Consider the following 22,068-nt stretch of genomic DNA (forward strand, 5'->3'; position numbering starts at 1 on the left):
GGGGAAGGGGAGCGAGGCAGCATCGGGGTCATAAAAACTAGGAGATGTGTTCTGGCCTCTGGGTCTTCATATCTTTTACATTTCTAATTAAAAGAGATAAAGAGTGAGGGAGTCATCAATCCCACAGTGATTTCCCAGTTAAGGTTTTAGAGGGGGCTGTAAACTAGGCAGCCCGGCATCATTGATTTTATAATTAGCTATCGTCACCCCAGACTTAAGATGGAGGGAGTACGGTGAGGAGAGCTTAAAAAGCGAGGAGAAGGAGACCGCCGGAGGAGTATGAGAGGCATGAGGAGGAAGATGATGAGGAGGTCAGGGCCTGAGGGGAGAGAAGCAAAAGGTGAGTGGGGAGAAAAATCCAGAATGAGAAATATATCTGAGACAGGCAATGAGCCAAAAGGGAATATAGGCTATATAGCAGTGTGGAAAAGAAATGGCATAGTTAATTACCAGTGAAATGTCATGTGAGGATCAAAATATTGCTATGATCTTTGGCCGGAAAAAGACACATTAGACCCAATGATGGATACATAAACCATTTTATTATACAGAACCCCCGCCCAAACCCCTGTTACATGACTGATAAGAAAATACAGGATAGGGTGGCATACATGTGGGGTATCCTTCACACACAAAACTTCAAAACAAACCATAACCACTGGAGCTTTATTGCAATGGGAGATGAGTACAGGAGCTCTCAGCGGGACGACAAAAAATGTTCCTCAAGACATAAAGTCAGATTATAACCACAAATGAAGACTATGGAGAATACATGTAGTGTGATATCTGCTTGGAAAGAACACCAACCTCCCTTAAAGTATTCCTACGTCTATATAAGGAGAGTCATCATGTGCTACAACACCACCAGTAACACAAGGTAAACGAGCGGATCAAAAACATAACTCCCTTCACTGTTTCTTCAATCATCCCCTTCTTGCATAAACTGTCTGAACATTAAAATCAATTTCTTTTGCAGGTCTCCTCCTAGGCATGCTGGTATCATTCTCCTTCACTAGCACCAATATCTCGAAACAGAGTAACTCAACCACAAACCTCAACAGTGAGTATTCCCAAACATACAGTAAAACAAAAAGTTTACATAAAGTATGCGAAAACACAACACACCATGGTAATGATTAGGATAATGATGAAAGGACACACGGAAGACGTAAAGTCTTTAAGTATCTGTATAGCAACTTTTCATCTAAAAACTCTTCTCTAGTAAAAATAGGGTGCAAATACAGCAGATAAAATCAAGCATCAAAGTGTCTAGCAAATCTTCTGAGCCAAGCATGAGAAGTTTAGTCACACATTGCACAAAGAGTTGTGTGAAAAACAAACACCTATGTCAAACTAAAAACCTGAATATAGTCTCATTGCAGCATAACTCATGTTAATTATAAATAGAAAATCATGAAAATGCATACGGTATTGATTAAAAGGTAGGCAGCAATTTTGATTAGGCAGTATATTGCCAGCGGGCTAAGGGGAGGGGTGACCAACACCATGTCACGATGTTAGGATCTACATGATTTTCTTTCACTTTTTAAAATTATCTTAGGCACAAATTTAGAGATCTGTGGGTGTGGATAAGATTTCTGTACAATACAAACTGTGACAACACAAACTGTAACAACACTAAATATCCCACTGACTAGCTTGTAAATTAGTGTTTCATTTCAAAACCTATGAAATCCAGGATCATAAACATGTTAAAACTGCAGCTGATGTATAGTGAAAAGCTTATGAGCGTTTGTTTTATAATAATAATGATATGAAGTTACTGAAGTAGAAAGTTGCATCTGGCATCTATCTTAATAGAATTTAAACACAATCTGTTCAATAAGCTCTCTAGTTCCCCTGCTTTCCATCTTAAAGCGCCTTTGCTTTGCTAAATCTCTTAAACTGCATCTGCACAACAACAATCAACCGCTAATGCATTCAAGAAAGTGCATATCAAACCTTACTTCTGGTAAATGGAGGAGAAATATGATGTCATAGACCTATATTGCTGCAATATACCTCTAGCTATGTTGCTGTATCATTTACGTTATGCCATCATGAATAGCGTTTCGAAGCTGCTGTGGAGGATTTAAAGCTGGAGCTGAGTTTTGCTGTGATTTCCAGTGGAGCCGGGCCCCCCTGCACAAAACATCATAATTACAGTGCCTGTCATGTCTCCTAATCACAAATGTCATAAAAGCGACATAACATCCGTCGTAAAGCTCTCGACGTTGCAATGATTCAACAGGAATCACTCAGCTACAGCCTGTGAACCCTCAAACACCAGAGCTCGAGCCTAAAACTGTGCAACAGTCTTATGTCAGCCATAAATGTGGAGTTGACCTGCCGCCACAAGCGTTATGTCATTCAGCAGGAGCAATAACACAGGAGTCAAAGAGGGAGAAACCAAAGATCGCAGCAGAAAGCATACAAAGATAAATTGCATATTAACATTGTGTCTGTGTGAGTATATGTGCTTGTTAGTGGAAGTAATGTGGAAGCACATTAACTCCAACAAAGTCCGACTTCTCCTTTTTTTTGATCTCTTACTGGGCTGTGTCTGGATGTCCACTGGTTACCACAGCGATGTGTCGGCCAGATCACTGAGGGAAGACAAAGAAGATAGTGTGTGCATGTGTTGAAAAAGTGAAAGAAACACACATTCTGGCTGAAAGAGGAGGTTAGACTGAAGGAGCGGTTGAGTGCGAGAGAGAGAGAGAGGGCTTTAATGATGCTGAAAATTGGCCCGTGACTGCGGTACACCCATCAGGTAAATCATTGCTACAGCTTGCTGTCAACTTATCTGTCCCCTTGTCCTCCCATCTCTCCCCCTCCTCTGTCTCATGCCGTCTCCCCCGCCTTACCCTGACTCAACTTCTTTTACGAGCACATATTCAAAACTTCCATCTTCCAGACATACTCGCCCTGTCGCCATAAATAATTGGTCACATGATGTGTCTGTGTGCATTAGTGAGCTTTGAATTCATAGTGAGCACTTGGAATCTTTTCTGTGTCAGACCAAAGGTGGATAGTTGCCTGGTGCACTTACTTGTGCAAGAGAAAAAGTAAAAGTAATTTATTTCTCCAGTTTGGAATACTTTTCTACATCTACGGAGGAAATATGATACTTTTTATTCCACGGCATTTGTCTGGCGGCTGTGTTCACAAATTACTTTGCAGAGTAAGGTTCTACACACAAATCAAGCCCTGAGCTCATAAAATATGATGCATTGCTGGAGTTTAAAACCAGCCAGCATGACAGGAAGAAATTTGTTGGCTTGTTTGGCCTCAAAGAAAATTTTAATACACAGTCAGTTATGCAAATCTCCATTTCTGAACATTAAATCTTCCACAGAGCTCAGTTTGTTGTGATACTTTAAATTGTCACTTGCCTTACCCCTCATTAGTGGGAATCCACAAGCTGACCAAAACCTATAATATGTTTTATAGAGGAGCAGTTCCATGTGTCCATTCACATCTCTCTGACCTTTTAGAGGCTGTATGAGCAGTGGTAGTCATGGCATAGTTATATTATGAAACTGAACACTTTGAAAACATGAACAGTAACTTTCCTGCAACAAAAATCCTGCAAACATTGAAGTGCACAAGCTTTATGAAAACGTGAGGAAGAAGTAAAGCCTCTGAAAAATGTCTTATATTTGATATCTTTTATGTTTTCATAGCTAAACCAATGTTTAACAATGTAGCATCACAGGTAGTTCAGGTTTGTGGTTCCCTACCGACAAGGCATACTTTATCTGAGAGCTAGTAAGGAGACTAGAGGGACAGGACACACTAAAAAAAATCTTTAATGACTTACTATGGGACATGTTTCCTTATCTTGCTTTTCTGTTTTTAAAATGTTCAACACATTTTCCTTTATGCGCCTTAAACTTTTATTTAGATGACACTATTTAAAAAATGAAATCCTTCTCTGGTGGATCAGCTGATTGACAAATATATTACATTAAAGAGGCCCTAGTAAGAAATTATTATTTGTAGGGGCGAAAAGTGTTTGGCAACAACTGTGTGAATGCCCACCAGTGTATTTTATTAAAAAGTTTTATATTACCCTCTGAAATTGAGCCCTGTAGTGGAGGAGATTTTAGGTAGCATAAAATAGAATTACCAGAATAAAGCCCCAAACAGTTTTTGAGTAAAAAAGTTATTTAAAATTATGGGTTACTTTAAATGATGGGTTAAAAGACTGAGGGGTTGGTTTTAGTATAGAGGCTACAGTCCTCCAAGAGGGTGGTCCAGGTTCAATTCCAACCAGTGGTCCTCACATCACTCCCAACTCTCTCTCTCCTAGTATCCTACTCTATTGCCCCATCCTCCCAATAAAGATATAAGACCCCTCCCCCCCAAAAAAGTCTATATGAATATAAAAATAAATAAATGAATACATGTATGTGTATGAGTTATTTGCATGATTGTAAATGTGTCTGAGGTCAGAGGTCGTACCTGAGAACAGTGTCATGCTCAGCCAGCAAAAGCGCTGTTTCCTCTGCAGAGCTGTGCCTTCCACACTGAAGAGCATCAGATTCCTCCTCCTTAGTATAAGAGAGCAAAACACACAAGTACACACACACAGACACACACAGTTAAAACATATCTGTCCAACAGCTATTACAGTCTAATAACTTGCAGACTAGCGGCCTAATTGCTTCAAGGAGATAATGTCTGTATCAAACGATCCACTGCCAGTGTTTAACTGGAGCGCGCAGCTATCAGCAGGAGGACATAGCTCATTTTCAGTATCACATATAATTACACAATGGTGACGCTGAATGGCTAAGATAGCGCGACTCACCGAGTCAGAGCTGTGTGCCAGTGTGTCAGCGCCGGCCTGGCGTGGCGAGGAGAGAGGGGCTGGCTGGTTGATGACCACCGCACTCCTCTCCATCTCTCGGGGGGAAGGAGGAGGTGTGGCAAGGAGCAGGGAGTCCGGCTCGCCCTGCTCACACAAGCTGTAGTGTCCCAGAGGCCTGGATGGGCGGAGGGGCTGCAGAGCCTCGGGGTTCTCGTCCTCAGAGTCAGATAACGCACTGCCGGGCCGCCCTGCCAGACAGAAACAAAAAAGCGATCACTTTCCTCTTAGGAAACTGCTGTTTCCTACGACAGAGGCCTCTCTGAACAATATTTAGTGTTGCTGTTGAATGATAGTGAACACTTTTATTGTTCACATCTGCAGGGCATACAGTAGATTAATGTGCGGCTCCATTCACCTGTAGAGGCGGTCAGGGCAGCGCTCCACTTGGCACCAGCCACTGTTCCCATCTTCTGCTCCAGCTGACAGATGTACTCCATCAACTCCTGTGGTGGAAAATACAGCCATCATATCACACACCCGGGCAGGACTTTCATCACAGCTTCAGCAGCCGTCACCCTCATAACCCTCATGATGTCCCACTTCTTCAAGCCAAAGCAACATAAAAACCATTACACAGAAAACACACAAACACAATGTCTGCTATTATATAAATATTATTATCGCTGTTCAATGGAGAGCGAAACATTTGTTTGATTTATGATGTGCCACAGATCGCCTGCTATGCTTCCATATGGTCGATGTTAAAATTAAGCTGGACACTGATTTTAAAAACATTGACCATGCACTCTGCCAGTAGCCGGCAAATGTGATTGTGGCTAGCCAACAAAAACTCTCCAGGCACTTTAACAGCGGCAGCACTGACTGCCCTGAAATCCTCTGATTTATATTGCACCATAAACAATTTATACTGCACAATAACAACCAAGAAGACAACAACAGACAGAAGATTCCCAACACCTGGACATTCACGATCCTGGTGTACTTGTGTATATGATACATCAGTAAGCTTAAGGATATGAATATAATATATCAAATTATACAGAGCTTTTAGAAAATTATGATTTTTCTTAAAGAGACTTGAGTTAAGTGGTAGAAAACCTTGCTAAATTCAAAAACTAAAAGCAGATAATGAGTAAAGTGCTGCTGTTATGAGCTGATTAGAATAAAACAGCAAGGATTTACTTGTTAATTCAAAGAGGCCTTTCATTAACACTCAAGCCTAATTAGCTGATAAAAAACAGGCCATAAAGTCAGCATCTGTGAGTCCTTACAGTGTTAACACAAGAGGCAACAAATCTCAATATATTATAATTGTCTCCTGTTTTGGATAAACAGATTGAAGAAGTTTCCTCACCTGTTTCTCTGCATGTATCTGCTCCTTTTCTTTTTGTGCCACCCTCAGGCTAGCCTTCAGCTCCTGCAGCTCTCTGCGGGTTTCACTCAGCTGAACCTGTGGGGCACAAATCAGGAGACAACAGGACATGTCAGAAGACTCTAAAAGATGCTGCGAGTTAGAATGACAGCTGTGTACTACACAAAGCACATATAAGTACAATTGAAAGCAGCACCTGGAGGTTTTGTGATTTTTAAATTTGCTTTCATGCACAAAGTGAAAGAGGATGGTTGATACTCCTGCAATTTATGTGTTGCAAATGAGAAGTCTGCAGAGAGTTAGCATAATATAGCATAAATAAATGAAGCAATCAAGATGCCAACAACAGCCAAGGCAGCTACAGTGTTCGGCCAAGAAAAAGTTCCAGCACAAAAATCTATAAAAGCACAACTTGGTGTTTGACTCTAATGATAATGATCACTCTGAACTACTCTGAGAGTACTTTAGAGTGTTCTTAGTTTTAACTCTTGGCAAGAAAAATAACTATCAAAATGTCTAAGCATTCCTCTAAGTGAAACACAAGTTAAAGAGTTTTGTGCAGTTTAATTAATATGAATGTATAAATGTAATTTTATTTTCCACAATTTGTTTTAATGTCCTTAAAGTGCTTTACAATTTAGCCATATAAGAGAACGCTTAATGTTATAAGTTCTTAGTTTTCTTTGTTACCCTGTTGCAATCCTGTTCTCTCCCAAGCTCTACCTCCAGCTTCACTCTCTCCATCATTTCCTCCTGCAGCCTCTCCTCAGTTTTCTGCATCTCTGTGTTCAGTCTCTCCAGACGCTCCTGGTCCTTCTGTCAGGTTGAAACACACATTTACAAGGTAAATAGCACTTTCGGCAGTAGGCTCTGTCTGCCACGAGCTATGGTAACATTTCATCTTAAATATATTAAATGCCATTTTGAGTCATCATGAGAACAAACAGTATAACTCATAAGAATGGCGGACCAAGTATAATTCAAAACGTTAGCTTTACAACTGTACAAATATGTCACATTTTATCAGCTCTACATTTCAGGTTATTTTTTCTTCTGCAGTACCTCAGCATTGCGCTGCAGACCCTGCCTCTCCTGGGTCCAGCGGGCTCTTCCCTCTCTCAGGGCCAGACTGGAATCAGCCAGCTGCAGGGTGAGCTGGGCCGCCTGTAGGCGAGCCTGGTGCAGTTCTGCCTGCCCATGATCCCTCTGAGCTACCATGGCACAGAGATCACTCTTCACACCCTCTGCAGAACGCTCACCGGCGTTCAGGCGCTCCCGCAAGCTGCGCATCTCCTTTTGGGCTGCCTCACTGTCAGCCTGGTGGGAATGGAGCGAGAGAGTATGTTGGCTGCATAGAAATGAGATGCTTTGCAACAAAATGCAAGCCCTGAAACTCATGATTTATACTGACTTCTAAATAGCTTAAAGTCAGTTCTATCAGAATTTAAGGCTGTAGTGACATGGAAATGTATTTAAACATGAGAAAATGTGTGATTAATCAACATATGAGCCTAAATCATAAGGTAAAGGACCTTGTGTTTGCTCAGAAATAAATTCAGTAGTTGTGCAGAAGTATTCTAAGGTAAGTATGAGTGTGCCAAAAGTTACAAGACATTCACAGCTGCTCATCAAAATAAATCTTGACCCTTCTTTCAATCTCTCCCCCCTCTGATCTGACCTCTTTCCTGTGGGCGGTGGTGAGTTTTTGAGTCAGGGTGGTGATGGTGCTCTGGAGCTGCAGGACACTTGTGTCTCTCTGGGCCAGTGAAGTCCTCAGACCCTGAAACTCCTTGGACAGACTTCTTAGTTCACCCTCTGTCTGTTCCAGCTTGGTCTAAGAGAAAGAAACAAATGCCACAGACAGAGGAGAAAATACATAAGAGAATAATAACCAAGGCAGGTTTGATTAAACTGTATAAGTTTTGTTATATAATTACCTGTAGGGTTTTTCTCTCACCCTCCTCTTCTTTTCGCTGAGCTGCAGCCCTCTTTGCTCTCTCCTTCATCCTGCACACACAGATTCAGTTACTGAAATTCAAAAGTCTCTCTGAGACCCACACAAAACTAAAATAAGGATAGAGGGAGGAGACATTGTTTGCCATACCATTCCAACTCTGTCTCTATTTCCACATTTCTCTGTGTCAGGGCTTTGATATCCTCCTCCAGCTCTTTGATTCGCACTTTGCTCTCCTCCCTTGCATCCAGTAAAGTGCTTTTTTCCTGGACCAGTGATTCTCCAAAAGCCCGCTCCTCCTAACAGACCAGAGGCATTTTATGTGGAATTTTAATTTACCATGATATAGACCAGGAAATCCATGAAAAAATATTTTCCATTCAGCATTTGAAGATAATCTCTCAGACATTCTATTTAACTACTATTTAGAATACTAATAGTAAAAATTATTGAAAATAAAAGGGAATTGTTGTAGCATATGCTTATGCTTTCCAACAGATCATAAGGGCACAGATGAGAAGTCCAGGGAAATTGTAAAATGCAAATTGGGACTAACCAAATGATCGTAGCCCTGTCATTTGCCTAACTTTATACACCACCTTCTGCTTCCACTCCATCCCCTTGATCTTCTCTTGGCTCAGCCACAGCTCTTCCTGCAGATTAACAATGTCACTTTCCAGATCTCTGCGTTGTCTGTACCAGGTTTCCCTCGCCCTCTTGTACTCTTCCTTCTCTTTCTCCTTCTGCTTGTTTGCCACTTCCTGCACCTGCAACAGCTCAGCACGCTCTCGCAAACATTCCTGCAGTCGATTCTGAGAAGAGACAGAAGGATGTGTGCAGCAGAGGGGGAATCATAAATGGTGCTCGGGTCTGTTTGCGCCAGCACTAAACAACAACATTGATTTCCAAGCATATGCGTTTTATCAGCACTCATTATTTTTGCAAAACTAAACACACACTCTACTTCACAACCTTTCCTATTCAGTCTGTTTTGTTTTAGTTATGCCTACCTGCAGCAGTTCAGCCCTTGGCACTACCAGTAACATGTCTGTGCCTCCTTCCTCTCCATGGGACTCCTCCTCAAGGGTCACCAGATCTTCAAGGGGTTTGGGGGCACAAAAAGTGAACTTGGAACTGCAGGAGCACACTTCCCCCTTTGAGTCCACATATACAAACTCATACTCCTGAGAGCTGGGCTTGGGAAGGTAGGAGGCTAAAATGATGGGGAAAAAAAGATCAACCAGGTGAAAAATGATTGTAGAGAATCATGTAGACCCTCCAAACATTATTAAATGAAATAACAAGGTCAATGCATGTCCTCCTTTGGAGAAAATAACCAATTATATCAGAGGTGGCCAACAGCTGTTTCACAAGACCTGGGACCCCTGGGTGGCCTATCTAGAGTTCGGTCAATACAATATTTAACTTATTGATACTCGTACTTCATCTGTATTCAGATCAGCCACCTGTAGATGTGTGAGTAAGGTGTAAGGGGGAAGATATGTATGTGTATGTTACATTGCAAATTGTGGGTGAAACTCTCCTTGTCATGACATGTTTTTTATTTTTTTGTTCTCTATGGTGTTTTGTATACTGTTTTTCTGAATAAGAATGAAGGAAAATGGGGGTTGCTGGTGGCCTAGCGGTCTAAGCACCCCATGTACAGAGGCTGCAGTCCTCGTCGCAGGGGTCGCCGGTTCGATTCCCGGCCAGCCGACCATTTCCTGCATGTCTTCCCCCACTCTCTACTCCCCACATTTCCTGTCTCTCTTCAGCTGTACTATCTAATAAAGGCAAAAAGGCCAAAAAAAACATAACTTTAAGAATGAAGGAAAATGAATATACAGATTTTTCTAAAAAAAAAAAAAAAAGATTGTAGAGAATAATAATTGTGTTTTGAGATACCTATTGTTCAATTAGGCTAAACATAGTAATGAACAGGAAAGTGAAATGAACAAGTGGTTTGTAGGTAAGGTAATGTTGGAGGTGCTAGGTGCCCTTTAAATATAACTTCAGATACCTGTGATACTGCCCGGCAATATTTATAATTCATACATGCTTGCCTTTTTAATTATAGTTAATGCATAAATCACTGAAAAACATGTAAGCCTATTATTCAATTTCCAGTGGTGGACAGTAACAGAGTAAATTTACTTGAGTACTGTACTTAAGTACATTTTTTGAGTATCTGTACTTTACTTGAGTATTACTTTTTGGGGGAACTTGTTACTTTTACTCCACTACATTCAGAAGACAATTACTTTTTACTCCACTACATTTCTATCAATGCTCTAGTTACTCACTACTTTTGCTTTGAAGTCAGCTCATGAATTTCCTTCTCTTTTCTGAAATCTGATCCCTAAGACAGTAAACTGTGTTTGTGTAGTTCTGTTTGTCTCAGTGGTTTAGTCATACCTGGCTCAATTAGAGGTTTTTGAAATGAAGAATGATAGCCTACGTATCGTTTGAAATGTTCTCCCTGTTTCCCACTCTGCCTAAACGTACAAAAATTCACAGTCCAACCTGAGAAGGCGTGTTGAGCTAGGTATCATTTGTTTCATTCCAGATGAACATTTAAAACTAAGTTGTCTGTGCTTGGAGTAACTTAGTTTCTGTTTTTATTCCGTGGTATAGTTTTTAGAGATTTCAAGTAATGGTTTCTAAATAACATAATGTAACCGAATGTACTCTTATGTATTCCTGACTGCACTCATGCTATGTGACAATACAGCGTTTTGAGATTTTTTAAGAAGTACTTTGAATACTTAAGTATTTTTAAAAGGAAGTACTTCAGTACTTTAACTGAAGTAATAATCTGACAGACCAACTCTCTTGTATTGGAGTAATATTTGACCAGGAGGATCTATACTTTGACTTAAGTAATGCAGCTGTGTACTTTGTCCACCACTGACAATTTCTGTTCATAATTGAATCGTTGTCTTACGTCAACATTGATTCATGAGCAATGTATTTGCAGTACAGCTGCTGACCACCTGTGGCAGCACTCGCGTCGTTCAGCGCAGGTGGAGGTGAGCGAGAAAACATGGCGCCATTGAGGATTTGAATCTGGGCCTCTGATCTGGACGCACACAGGCCTACTCGTGGAGAAGTGATCGCACCTCAGAATTAGCTTTCAAATCTTCCAAAAATGGAATTAATCTGTCCTGGTGTGTCGTCAAACAGACCAGCTTCTATCAAGTGAGTTTTGTTCCTATTATTCTTCTTTTAAAGCTGTGAATTAGTGAAGTTTACAACGCTTCAGCATCCGAACTAGCTTACTGGTCAAAAGTACTGCACCACTTTAACATTTTAACAGATGCGACTGTTCGATGAGTTGCTTACAGGTTGACAGAACATTTAATTTCATATCTAACTTCTCAGTAACTTTACTGTTTTAGTCAATCTATGTCTACCATCCTGTCGAGACAACTGGAGCAGGTTAAAACAGTCTGTTTACGTTCATCTCTGCCGTGCAAATAAAAATAAATAAATACAGATCTAATCCAACAGGCTGAACACTTGTCCAACTAGTGCTAAAGCTGCACTTCTTTGGTCAGTAAGCCAACAAACATTTTCTGCAATAATCACTGTATTTGTCTCAGAGGGTTTGTTCTGTGGTCACAGGGCCTTCTTCATCAAGTTGCTGCTTTGATTGTAGGTGTAAGTATGAAGATAGGTTATGACGATTTGTTTTGTGGGAATGCACTAGTATAATGCCAGAAAATAGTGAATAAAGGCGTAGGATTAAACAAGTTTTAACTTCTTCCTACTCCTTTTCTCACATGTAAAGTGTTGTCCTGGGGTCCCAGTCAGTGAGTAAGTCAGTAACAGGAGAAAAATCACATTTTAAGGCAAATAAAAAAAGAAATAAACAACAATTTGCCCCTAGCTCATCTATTGGTGTTAAATGCTCTAAATAAAGAGCCATGGCAAATAGAAACTCAATAAATAGTTCCATCTTTACAATTAAATGGTATCAATTTTAATTCACTGAAGCTGAAAGGTACATTTTAACATTAAAATAACATATAGAATTAAAAAAATACTTTAGGTCATTTGGGAACAAGTGCTTTAAAACCTTAGTGTCAACCTGTTTATTAAACAGTACATCGTTTAACATTGTTGTCTTTGAGCGATAACTTTGATTTGATTTGATGTCTTTATTTCTACTTTATAAGTAAAATAGAAAAAAAACATACAAGTGAAAAAGAAGAAATAGTTATCCAAAAAAAACCCCAAATCGATCAGTTCCATTAGCAAGCACTAAAACATTTTACTTTACATGTGCAAAAAGGAGTAGGAAGAAGTTCAAACTTATTTAATCCAACCCCTTTATTCACTGTTTTCTGGCATTATACTAGAGCATTCCCACAAAACAACATGACATGCATATTTTTGTGTCCGAATCCACTATTTTCTTTTGAAATAATTTGTTATTTTTAAGACATACATCAATTGATTCTATAAAACCTGCTTATTTTGAATACAATTTCAGTACAATCAAATATTGAGATTTATTTTATTTTAAGTATCTCAAACCCTGAAAATGTCAGGTGGCGCAACCGTCCGAGCAAGTGAACTGACTTAAAACATTATAAAAAAATGTATTTTAATAATAATAAATTCAAATTAAAACACCATGGCATGATTTTACATATAGGAGCTTTGAAATAAACATCATTTCATAAATATCAATAGTTTAAAGGCACCTAAGGTTATTTAAAAACTTTTGTCCAGCAATTTGCATGTTCTCAAATGTCAGGGTGGCACCACCGTACTCATGGACCTTTTATTTTGAAAGTAAGTAGTTATAATGGACTTCAACATATGAAATCATTCAGAGGACCCTACTAATTGTCATGGCTCAGTTAAAAGGTTTGTAGATGTCTCTTAAATAATAATAGAATAGCTTTTATCAACGTATAGGTGGACGGTAACACTTTCCATGTCAGGTGGTACAACCAACCTAAAACTGTAAAAAATATATATTCTATATCTTGCCAATAGAATGCAAAAATCCTAATATATTGTAAATAAAAAAATATACTCACAAAATACAAATGTGTAAAGCACTGTAACCACTCTAAGGGATACTTCCTAAAACTTTCAGTTAGAATAAATGATAGGTAAGTACATATATTTTGACAAATATCTGGTTGCGCCACCTGACATTTTTTGGGTGTTCAAGTTAAGAAAGGGTAAAAAAAACAAAAAAAACAACTATTTAAACACTTAAAAAACCGTAATGTGTTCAAACAAGCCTTGTTTAAACTCATTATTCCAGACACAAAAATATGCATTGCAACCATTCTGGAAATACTTAAAAAAAAACTTTTTTGAGGCTTATTTGTCAACGACCCACTTACACCTTCAATCAAAAGCAGCAACTTGATGCAGAAGGCCCTGTGACCACAGAACAAACCCTCTGAGACAAATACCACAGCCAGCAATGTTGTCCATGATTTCTGTATCACTCAGAAAACCATACATGCCAATAAACTAACTTCTACTTTATTTGCCTGTTAAACATACAGTATGTGTCCAACTTTCCTCATTCTTTACCATGCTATTTTGTGATTTTGTCCATCTTGGCAGGCAGGAACCTGTGATGTTTTGCTTTCTGCCTCCCAGTTTGACCAGAGAGCAGCCAGCCACAACCTGCGACTTCATCCAGCCCATAAAGTAAGCTCACCTAATATTATCCTTATCTCACACAGGCTGTAGCCTCATGTTTAGAATGATTTACTCAGAATTTCTTTTTCCCAACACGTGTACAGTAGAGGAGGCAGATGTTAAACTGAACGGAGAATGACATACAACAAAGTTTATGAGCTGTATTGTACCTTATAGCACCAGCTCAGGTCACTGCGTAGGCAACCTTGTTTTAAAATCACTGCCTCATCACTGATAAAGAACCATCAGCGTTTTTTAAGCCTTCCTTCCTCTGCTCTTCTTCCAGTGAAGAATGACATTGACCATATGCTGTAGTTAGTTATAAATCACTTCGTCAGAGGTCCATGCCACACCTGCTGCACACGTGCCCCTCACACTGCATCAGGCTTATCAGCTGCCATGGACAGACAAGACAGAGTAAACACTGTATTCTCCAGTGAGCAGTGGTCGTCAGACCAGGCTGTGAGCCATTGTCTTTGTCATCCGATTACTCAACCTCCTGCATTCAGAAGACAAAGACTGGGTCTTTGTTGGAGAACAATCTAGGGAAGATATTTGTTTTCTGAACCGGATATGTTACTTTTTTACATCAGTGGAAATACTCTTTAAGGTAGAAATAACTAACATTGTGCTCAACTCGATACCGGCCTTTTACACAACAGAGCAATTTAATTTACAGGAACATCAATCTCCTGCTGACGGCTTTAGTGCGGATGTAAGCACTGTTCTAGTATAGATTCCTGCTAACTATGGGAAGTAAAATAAGATTAGAAAACAAGGGTATGAGTACCCTGGAAGTGCACACAGCAATTGACATCTGTGCCCTCTTGGTAGTCAGCTGGGGCAAGTGCCCAAACAAAGGTGTGGTATTCCCGTACTGATGACCATCCCACCTGAGGAAGAAAACATGCACACGTAGTTATTATGCAGCTTGACACATTAACTCTTTTTTTTGTGTGTGACAGTAGTGATCTTAACAATACCTTGAAGAGCCCTATCCAGTCACTGTTGGTCCAGTTGTGCTGGGAGCTTAGTGTGTAATGGCAATCGACTCTGCTCTGAGGGAAGTAACTGCAGCCCACGTTTCTGAACTCCACCTGCCAAGCTTTCTCCATGGCAACACGAAACAATGGCAGGCTATGTTGCCCCTACGGGAAAATACACAAGAACAGACTTGAGTAGTTATTTTTTTTTGTTCACTAGTGCCAAATAGATACTGACATGCATGATTTGATGAGCTAATTGTGAAATAGGTGAGAGGTGAGAACTGGAGAACAAACAAGACAGAGGTCTGGGATTATTTTTTCAGCAGTAAGACGATATCCTGACTGAACTCGCACTCCAAGCACTTAACCTCAACAAGTGTATGGCCTTTGAGCAGCATGACATCTAACATGCTTGTCACTTGGGCTATTTCAGTCATCGTCAACATCATTTATTGTACACCGTCACGTGTGAGCAGTACACGGGTGTCTTTGGCCTCAAGCATATATGTGGAGCTAAAATACCACAGACAAATATCCTGTGGCTGCATTTTTCTTTGGGATTCCTTCCTGCAGTTAACAACATCAAAAGGAGACAGGTGTATCTAACAGAAAGCAGATTGTATCATGTTCACAGGAGTACTGATTTATCAATAGTTTATATGCAAACAACTAGGGATGCAACGATCCTACTTTTTAGGTCCTGATACCGATATCGATACCTGGGCTTTGTTATCTACCGATACTGATACTAGCCGATCCGATCCTGGTATTGATTTAACAATCTCTATTCCTTAATGTGAGGACAGAATCATGTTTTGGCAACTTCAGGCTTTTCTGACTTTGTAAACCAAAATAAAATGAACATTTTTAAACTGATAGTATCATTATTCAAGAGATTAAAATATATGTACCAACAGTTTGGTGAGTTTACCTTCATGACCAACAGATATTACAATTCAACTTTAAACATCAGCAGTGGATAAGAGGAATTAAATATTCTGTATAAAAAAACTGCTTTAAATGAGAAAATCAAAAATATGTCAACGTAGTGTTTCCCACTGAGATGAATAGATCTGCCATATGGATCTGCACTATATATCGGCCCCTTGTCACCGATATCCGATCTAGCTTTTTAAGTCCAATCTAGGCGATATCCGATACCAGGATCGGATTGGTGCATCGCTACATACAACTATTGGATGTAAGAAAATATCGGTAGACTATTATGACAACATGAACAACACTGTGTTATAAACTAACTACCTCATCCTTGCACTGTTACACATTATCATGTTGTCTATTGTTTCTTTTATTGCACTCGTGCCTTATGCACTTATATATATATATATATTACTATTATGTACTTATATTATATATATATATATATATATATATATATATATTTTTTTTTTTTTTATTAGTACTTGATTCAAAAAAAAATTGAAACATTCTTTCTATTGATTTTCCCATTGAAAACAATAGCTCAGTACATCTTAACATACTTTTTGCATAGTTGGTCTAATAGTCACATCCAGCATTCATCAGTCCAGCATAGTACAGTTGTTAATATTTAGAAGATTCAGAGGTTTCTCCCATGTTCTTTTAAAAAGATGAACTCTTCCTCCAATACAATGTCTCAACTTTTCCAAAGTGACATCAGATATCAGAGACTTCCACAATATAATAGATGGAGATTCATCTCCCACCCACTTTGTCATTAAAGCCTTCCTTGGCAACGTGAAAAGAAATTGAATTATTTCATTTTGTGTCCTCAAAGAGTCTTGTAGTACTTGATTTTTAGTGTCTGTCTATACATGTTTGTACAGGGAGTACGCAAAAATACCTTGTGAATAAAGTTCATTCTGATTCTGATTCTGACAAGGAGAAAAACACAGAGAGCTGCAAACTTGCACACACCAAGCTTGATCTGCTGTAACTTTTTCATACTTTATATCTATCTCCTGTGGCACAGTCCATAATCTCCTATAATTACAAGGATGTGTGATGTGGAGTTTTCTATGTCAGTAACGCAGCCGTCTCTTAATAAAGGCAACAGGGACTGTTTCAGTGTTTCAGAACATTTTGTACATGCTGTCGAAAAGAATAGATCAGCGGCGAAAATCTACAGCAGAGTTCATGTTGCAGAGCACGAGGCTTGAGGCCCAACAGTAGCACATGGCGAGAAAAACTGTGTGCATTGCAAGTCGATGCAAAGCTTTAGAGAACAAATGTGTCATAAGAGCTTTAACATGAAGATTCGAACCGGTTAATTAGCTCTATCCAATTGTCTCATGTGCCGCGCGTGCACGTCAGACAGGACAATAACAGGCTTTGTTAACTACAAAAGACATCTGCGCACATTATCTCTCGACCGTCTCTGATGTCCCGCTTACCTTTATCGCCCTGACTTCTCTGCAAACAGCAGAAACGAGCCGTCTCTATTAGGTGCAAGAGATTCGGATGTTTTTTTATTGAAGTTAAAAAACGAGCGACAAAGTCGTGCTTTCCTCCTCGGGCTCAGTTGCTCCACTAACCCGAAACAATAACAAAAAACCAAAGCAAAACACAAGCATGACAACTCTACTGCCACTGTGGAATTATGGGAGCTGCTGTTCACCACATCGTCAACGCACAGCTGTATTGTTGGATTATAAACTACATATCCCATGCTGGAGGCAGGACAGCAGTGGTCGCACTGGACGTAATATGATGCTTCTCATCGGACACGTTCCCATTCTCATCGCTTTAACAGATCACAGAAGGCCATTGGTTATCTCACTCTGGGGACTAGCCAATGGGAGTTAATGCGATGAGAAAAACAACGACTCGCGGTTGTGCGCACACAATGGAGGAGAGTCACGTAACCCATAACTAGCTGTTGTGATTCCTTTTTTTTTCCCCTTTCAGATTTTGGCTCGTGACTGCGTTCTTGTTGTTAGCGTCATTATCACAGAAGTACAAAATGTTTACTATGAAAGCTGTTTAATTAAAAATAAGTCCTAGATTCTCTGCAGCGTGCACAGAAGCAGTGGTGGACAGTAACAGAGTAAATTTACTTGAGCACTGTACTAAAGTACATTTGTTTGAGTATCTGTGCTTCACTTGAGTATTATGTTTGGGGGGTACTTGTTACTTTTACTCCACTACATTCAGAAGACAATTATTGTACTTTTGACTCCACTACATTTCTATCAGTGCTCTAGTTACTCACTACTTTTGCTTTGAAGTCAGCTCATGAATTTCCTTCTCTTTTCTTAAATCTGATCCCTAGACAGTAAAATGTTTTTGTGTAGTTCTGTTTGTCTCAGTGGTTTGGTCATACCTGTATATCGTGCGTCTCCACAGTTCAACGTGGAGCAAACACAGAGCAAATTTCACTCAGATCAGGCAGTTCATTTAGAATCAGAGGTGGTAATGATGTCTATAATTCTCCACCTGAGCACCCATGGCCGTATCTTCAGCCTGTGTTAGAGGTTTTTGAAATGAAGAATGATACGTATCGTTTGAAATGTTCTCCCTGGTTCCCACTCTGCTCAAACATACAAAAATTCACTGTCCAATCTGAGAAAGCGTGTTGAGCTACGTAACATTTGTTTCATTCCAGATGAACATTTCAAACTAAGTTGTCTGTGCTTGGAGTTTTTAGATATTTCAAGTAATGGTTTCTAAATAAACATAATGTAACAGAATGTACTCAAATGTATTCTTGAATGCACTTATGTATGTTGAAAATACAACATTTTGAGATTTTTTAAGAAGTACTTTGAATACTTAAGTATTTTTGAAAGGAAGTACTTCAGTACTTTAACTCAAGTAATAATCTGACAGAGCAACTTTCACTTGTATTGGAGTAATATTTGACCAGGAGGATCTATACTTTGACTTAAGTAATGAAGCTGTGTACTTTGTGAATATGTTAATTATTTGAATCAATGCCCTGAAAATTGTATTTTTCAATTAAACTGGCTCTATTGATTTAAATGCAGTGATGAATGTAGAACTCTGATCTTATAAAGATGTGTTCATGTTAAAACCAAAGTGTAGAAATACCCATCCTCTAGTTCAAGTTAGTGAATTTCAGTGTTTTCATCAAGATAGGCTTCCTAAACCAAAGGGGCATATTCCAGAATAATGTATGCTGTATAATGTTTACCAGCTGTAGCGTTAATGTTGCAGCTGGCAAAGATGGGACTTTTAATTTAGGTCAACTTTATGTAGTAAACCATAGCTTAATCCTTATAATCATAAACTATAACTTGGTTATACTTTGTAATACAAATCCGTTTTTGTAGCAAGTAACATAAGCTGTCAAAACAAACGTAGAGTGGCATTAGTCCAAAATGTTGGTTTGAAATGTAGTGAAAAAAAGCCCAAGTAGCATTAAAAAATATTAAAGTAAGGATAAGTAACTTAACTTTTATGTCTACAATTCGGCTGAGGGGAAGCATGCTGTGCAACATACAGTTGTGCTCATAAGTTTACATACCTTGGCAGAATATACTATTTCTTTGGTAGTTTCTGTTGTCATCATGATATAAAAAGAGTAAACACAGTTGTTTGACAATAAATACCTTCGCCCATCCACTAACCATGAGTGAAAAAAAAGTTTTTCTCTTATCATTCATATTCTCTGAAAAACTTGGCAAAAAAGAAATCAGAAATTATGCCAGGGTAAGTAAAATTTTGAGCACAACTTTATCTTTGTGTAATCTTGTTTTTCTAAACCAGGTAGTCCTACTTATTCAAATATACTCCAGTGGTTTAGGGGACGCCTCGCATCTGAGCCTGCTGTATAACATCAGGGGTTACAAATGACACAGTATGATGATGTTTAAGTGCCGGACAGCAGATGGCAGTATACCATCTTGAAACCTAAAGCTTTACACTCAGGTTGTCTAATGCAGATCAAATCCCTAAACCCTCTCTCACAACAGTGCATGGAGCCTCCCGAGACTGTCCTGCAGCAGTGAGAGCTGTATTAGCACACATTGTCCTTTCTTACAATGTGGGAAAGATTTAAGATGAAAATAATTCATGTTTCGATTATGCTGCAGAATTTGATGCAGGTATTGCCCAACTTTGTATTAATGCAGCCTGCCGCACAAAGGTTCAGCAGATGACAGAACAGCATGAAATATGGCTGACCACATAGGGAGATGATGGAGCCTCAGGATTGGGAACATGGGACTTCTCAGAATGCGAATGAATGATGGAAATGTGTTGTTTTTTTTTCTGGGATCAAGATCCCTGATTGATAGATTTGGAATCATAGACACATCTAAGGATTATATTTGTAATGGAGTTCTATAGGAAACATTTTAAGCTAGAAATAAAAGACTATTCTGGGGAATTAAACAATGTAATTTGTTGTATAATGTCAAAATAACTGGAAAGGGGATGTTAAAGTTAGTATTTCAGATTTAGAGTCCTCATGCCTCAGCAGACGCAGCTTAAGCAATGGTCCTTCAATGTTATTATGGTTATTGATGGTCTCCCTATCTCCTGCTTATTTATCTCGGCTCATTGACGAGTCAGTCCAGTCACACAGTGCTCTACTCCTCCTCAATTAGTAAGTCCAGTTTGGCTAATTTAGTCTGTTGAAGACACTATAAGGACGCTTCATGTAATTTTATACCGACGGACAGTCGATGTTGAGACCCAATAAATTGTCTTTAAGTGGATTAATAGTGTGCTGTGCCTGTGTGGGCAAAGCGGTGCTAGAAGTGGTGGCTCTCTATGCAGTTGGATAATTGAATCCTGCATTAACTAGCTTGTTGTGCAGTCATTGTTTTCAAATGTGTTTAAAGCCAGGATTGTGATTTTATTTTGTTTTAGCTGCAGCTTCTTCTGGATTTCCAATAAGCGTCTTGCTTTCTGCTTTGTCTTTTATCATGATTTAACTCAGCCCGTACCAAGATGCAGATTTGCATGAATATAAAAATGCTCATCCATCCATTTAATCCTTCTTGCGTTGAACCTGTATTGTCAACCGTTTATCTTTTGTAGTGCTGCTGTTTCAAAAAGCATTATGGCAGACCTCAGATAGCCTTGACTTTGAAGCGTCACTGCTGTGTGAAGTTAAAAGATGGCTGTGCAGCAGGAATGTGAGCCTTCACCCTAATAGAGACTAGACTGAGAGTGGATTGTCCATGAAACTGCTTGATCTTGACCTGGCTGCCTGCTGTTATGGCTCTGCTCTGTCTGTCATAACGCCCCCCCCCTCCCACCACCCCCAACTTATAGCATGCATGCACATGTAGGAACACAAACACACCATAAGAATTAATCCTTGTTTCTTTGGGAAGTATGTATCATTTAAGACGGAATAAAAGAAACTTCTCTGGCACCCAATCCTCGGCATGTTGTTTATTTATCGGTTGTAGAACTGTTCCACACAAATTTAATCCCTGTCATCTGCTGATTTCTAGCTGCCTGGCTTGGAATTCCTCTCAATATAAGAAAATGGTAAAGCCCCTGAGTGCTACTGCAGTTTTATTACCTGAGGTGGTCTGTCTGAATATAGCTTACCACATGTCTCATTCAAAGGGAATGGCAGGTATGTGTCACTAGTCATAAATTGTAACTTGCCTTCAGCAGTAATCAGTTGCCAAGGAAACCTCAAATGGGATTATGACCTTCTGTTGTGTATAGGCAAGAAAACTGTTAGGGTTGTCAACATCCAAGATCCAAACATAAAATGTTTTATGTTGGTAAACAATTTATTCTCTCATCATACTTAATTAATTCATGATGTGTCTTGCGTGTGTGAATAGATCTATTTCAAGCACAAGTCTGCTATTTATTCAGTCAAGGTTGTTGTATTGATTAAAAGCAACATGAGGATTTCTTTTAAGGTTTAATAACATCAATTACAGTGGGGTGAGTGACGTAATCAGTGAGCAGCGTCTGACCGTACAGTCCAGAAATGACATTAAGAGGGTAGAAAACAAAGAAAGAGGGAGTAGGAGCAGAGTGCCTGGAAGGAGGGCAGAGTGTTGGGAGGGCGGAGAAATGGGGGACGGTGGTATTTAGTATGCACGGCCAAGCTGCCCCATCTGCTTAGCGCAGCAGTCCCTGTCGTATAACTGTCTGCAGGCCGTGGGCCACATAAAGAATGTCTCAGATTTGATGTAATTCCGCAAAATTAATGACAGCTTTACTCGGTATGGGCCGTGAGGGAATGATTAGTGTTTGATCGTCCATCTGATCAGGTCCCTTGGCTGGCTGCAAGAGAGATGCTCCACTA

At 39.5% G+C, this 22,068-nt stretch overlaps 2 protein-coding genes across 5 annotated transcripts in view; one reads left to right on the top strand and one right to left on the bottom strand.

Annotated features, from left to right (window-relative positions):
• Positions 1-520: 520 nt before the first annotated feature.
• calcoco1a (calcium binding and coiled-coil domain 1a) lies at positions 521-17,419 on the bottom strand. Of its 2 annotated transcripts, none has more exons than XM_034695206.1 (15): positions 17,216-17,419; positions 14,820-14,984; positions 14,627-14,729; positions 9,174-9,376; positions 8,763-8,975; positions 8,314-8,462; positions 8,147-8,216; positions 7,888-8,043; positions 7,272-7,526; positions 6,933-7,025; positions 6,192-6,287; positions 5,232-5,319; positions 4,817-5,064; positions 4,468-4,556; positions 521-2,606 (listed from the first exon to the last, which is right to left on the bottom strand). In XM_034695206.1, exons 2-15 carry the CDS (start codon positions 14,949-14,951, stop codon positions 2,579-2,581), a joined length of 1,923 nt encoding a protein of 640 aa, XP_034551097.1. In that variant the 5' UTR covers positions 14,952-14,984; positions 17,216-17,419; the 3' UTR covers positions 521-2,578. The 2 variants fall into 2 exon arrangements, with proteins under 2 accessions (XP_034551097.1, XP_034551096.1); XM_034695205.1 differs by having other exon boundaries at positions 6,900-7,025.
• Positions 11,135-22,068, top strand: part of LOC117821134 (homeobox protein Hox-C10a-like) — a 98,002-nt gene continuing 87,068 nt past the window's right edge. The window contains exons 1-2 of one of the 3 annotated variants that reach the window (XR_004632913.1): positions 11,135-11,361; positions 13,759-13,845. The gene's annotated coding sequence lies outside the window, so the exon portion shown is untranslated. The remainder of the gene's footprint in view (positions 11,362-13,758; positions 13,846-22,068) is intronic. The other 2 variants (XR_004632912.1, XR_004632911.1) reach the window with 2 other exon arrangements.

Source organism: Notolabrus celidotus, chromosome 11, assembly GCF_009762535.1.
Source record: "Notolabrus celidotus isolate fNotCel1 chromosome 11, fNotCel1.pri, whole genome shotgun sequence".
NCBI classification, from domain to species: Eukaryota; Metazoa; Chordata; class Actinopteri; order Labriformes; family Labridae; genus Notolabrus; species Notolabrus celidotus.

Excerpts from the sequence above, each read along its gene's own strand:
- calcoco1a (XM_034695205.1), bottom strand. The coding sequence starts at position 14,951 with ATGGAGAAAGCTTGGCAGGTGGAGTTCAGAAACGTGGGCTGCAGTTAC. Across the intron at positions 9,377-14,626 it reads TTGCTGTGTGCACTTCCAGG|CCTCCTACCTTCCCAAGCCC; the intron begins GTACTCATACCC and ends CCATCATTTTAG. Across the intron at positions 8,976-9,173 it reads CAAGGGCTGAACTGCTGCAG|AATCGACTGCAGGAATGTTT; the intron begins GTAGGCATAACT and ends GTCTCTTCTCAG.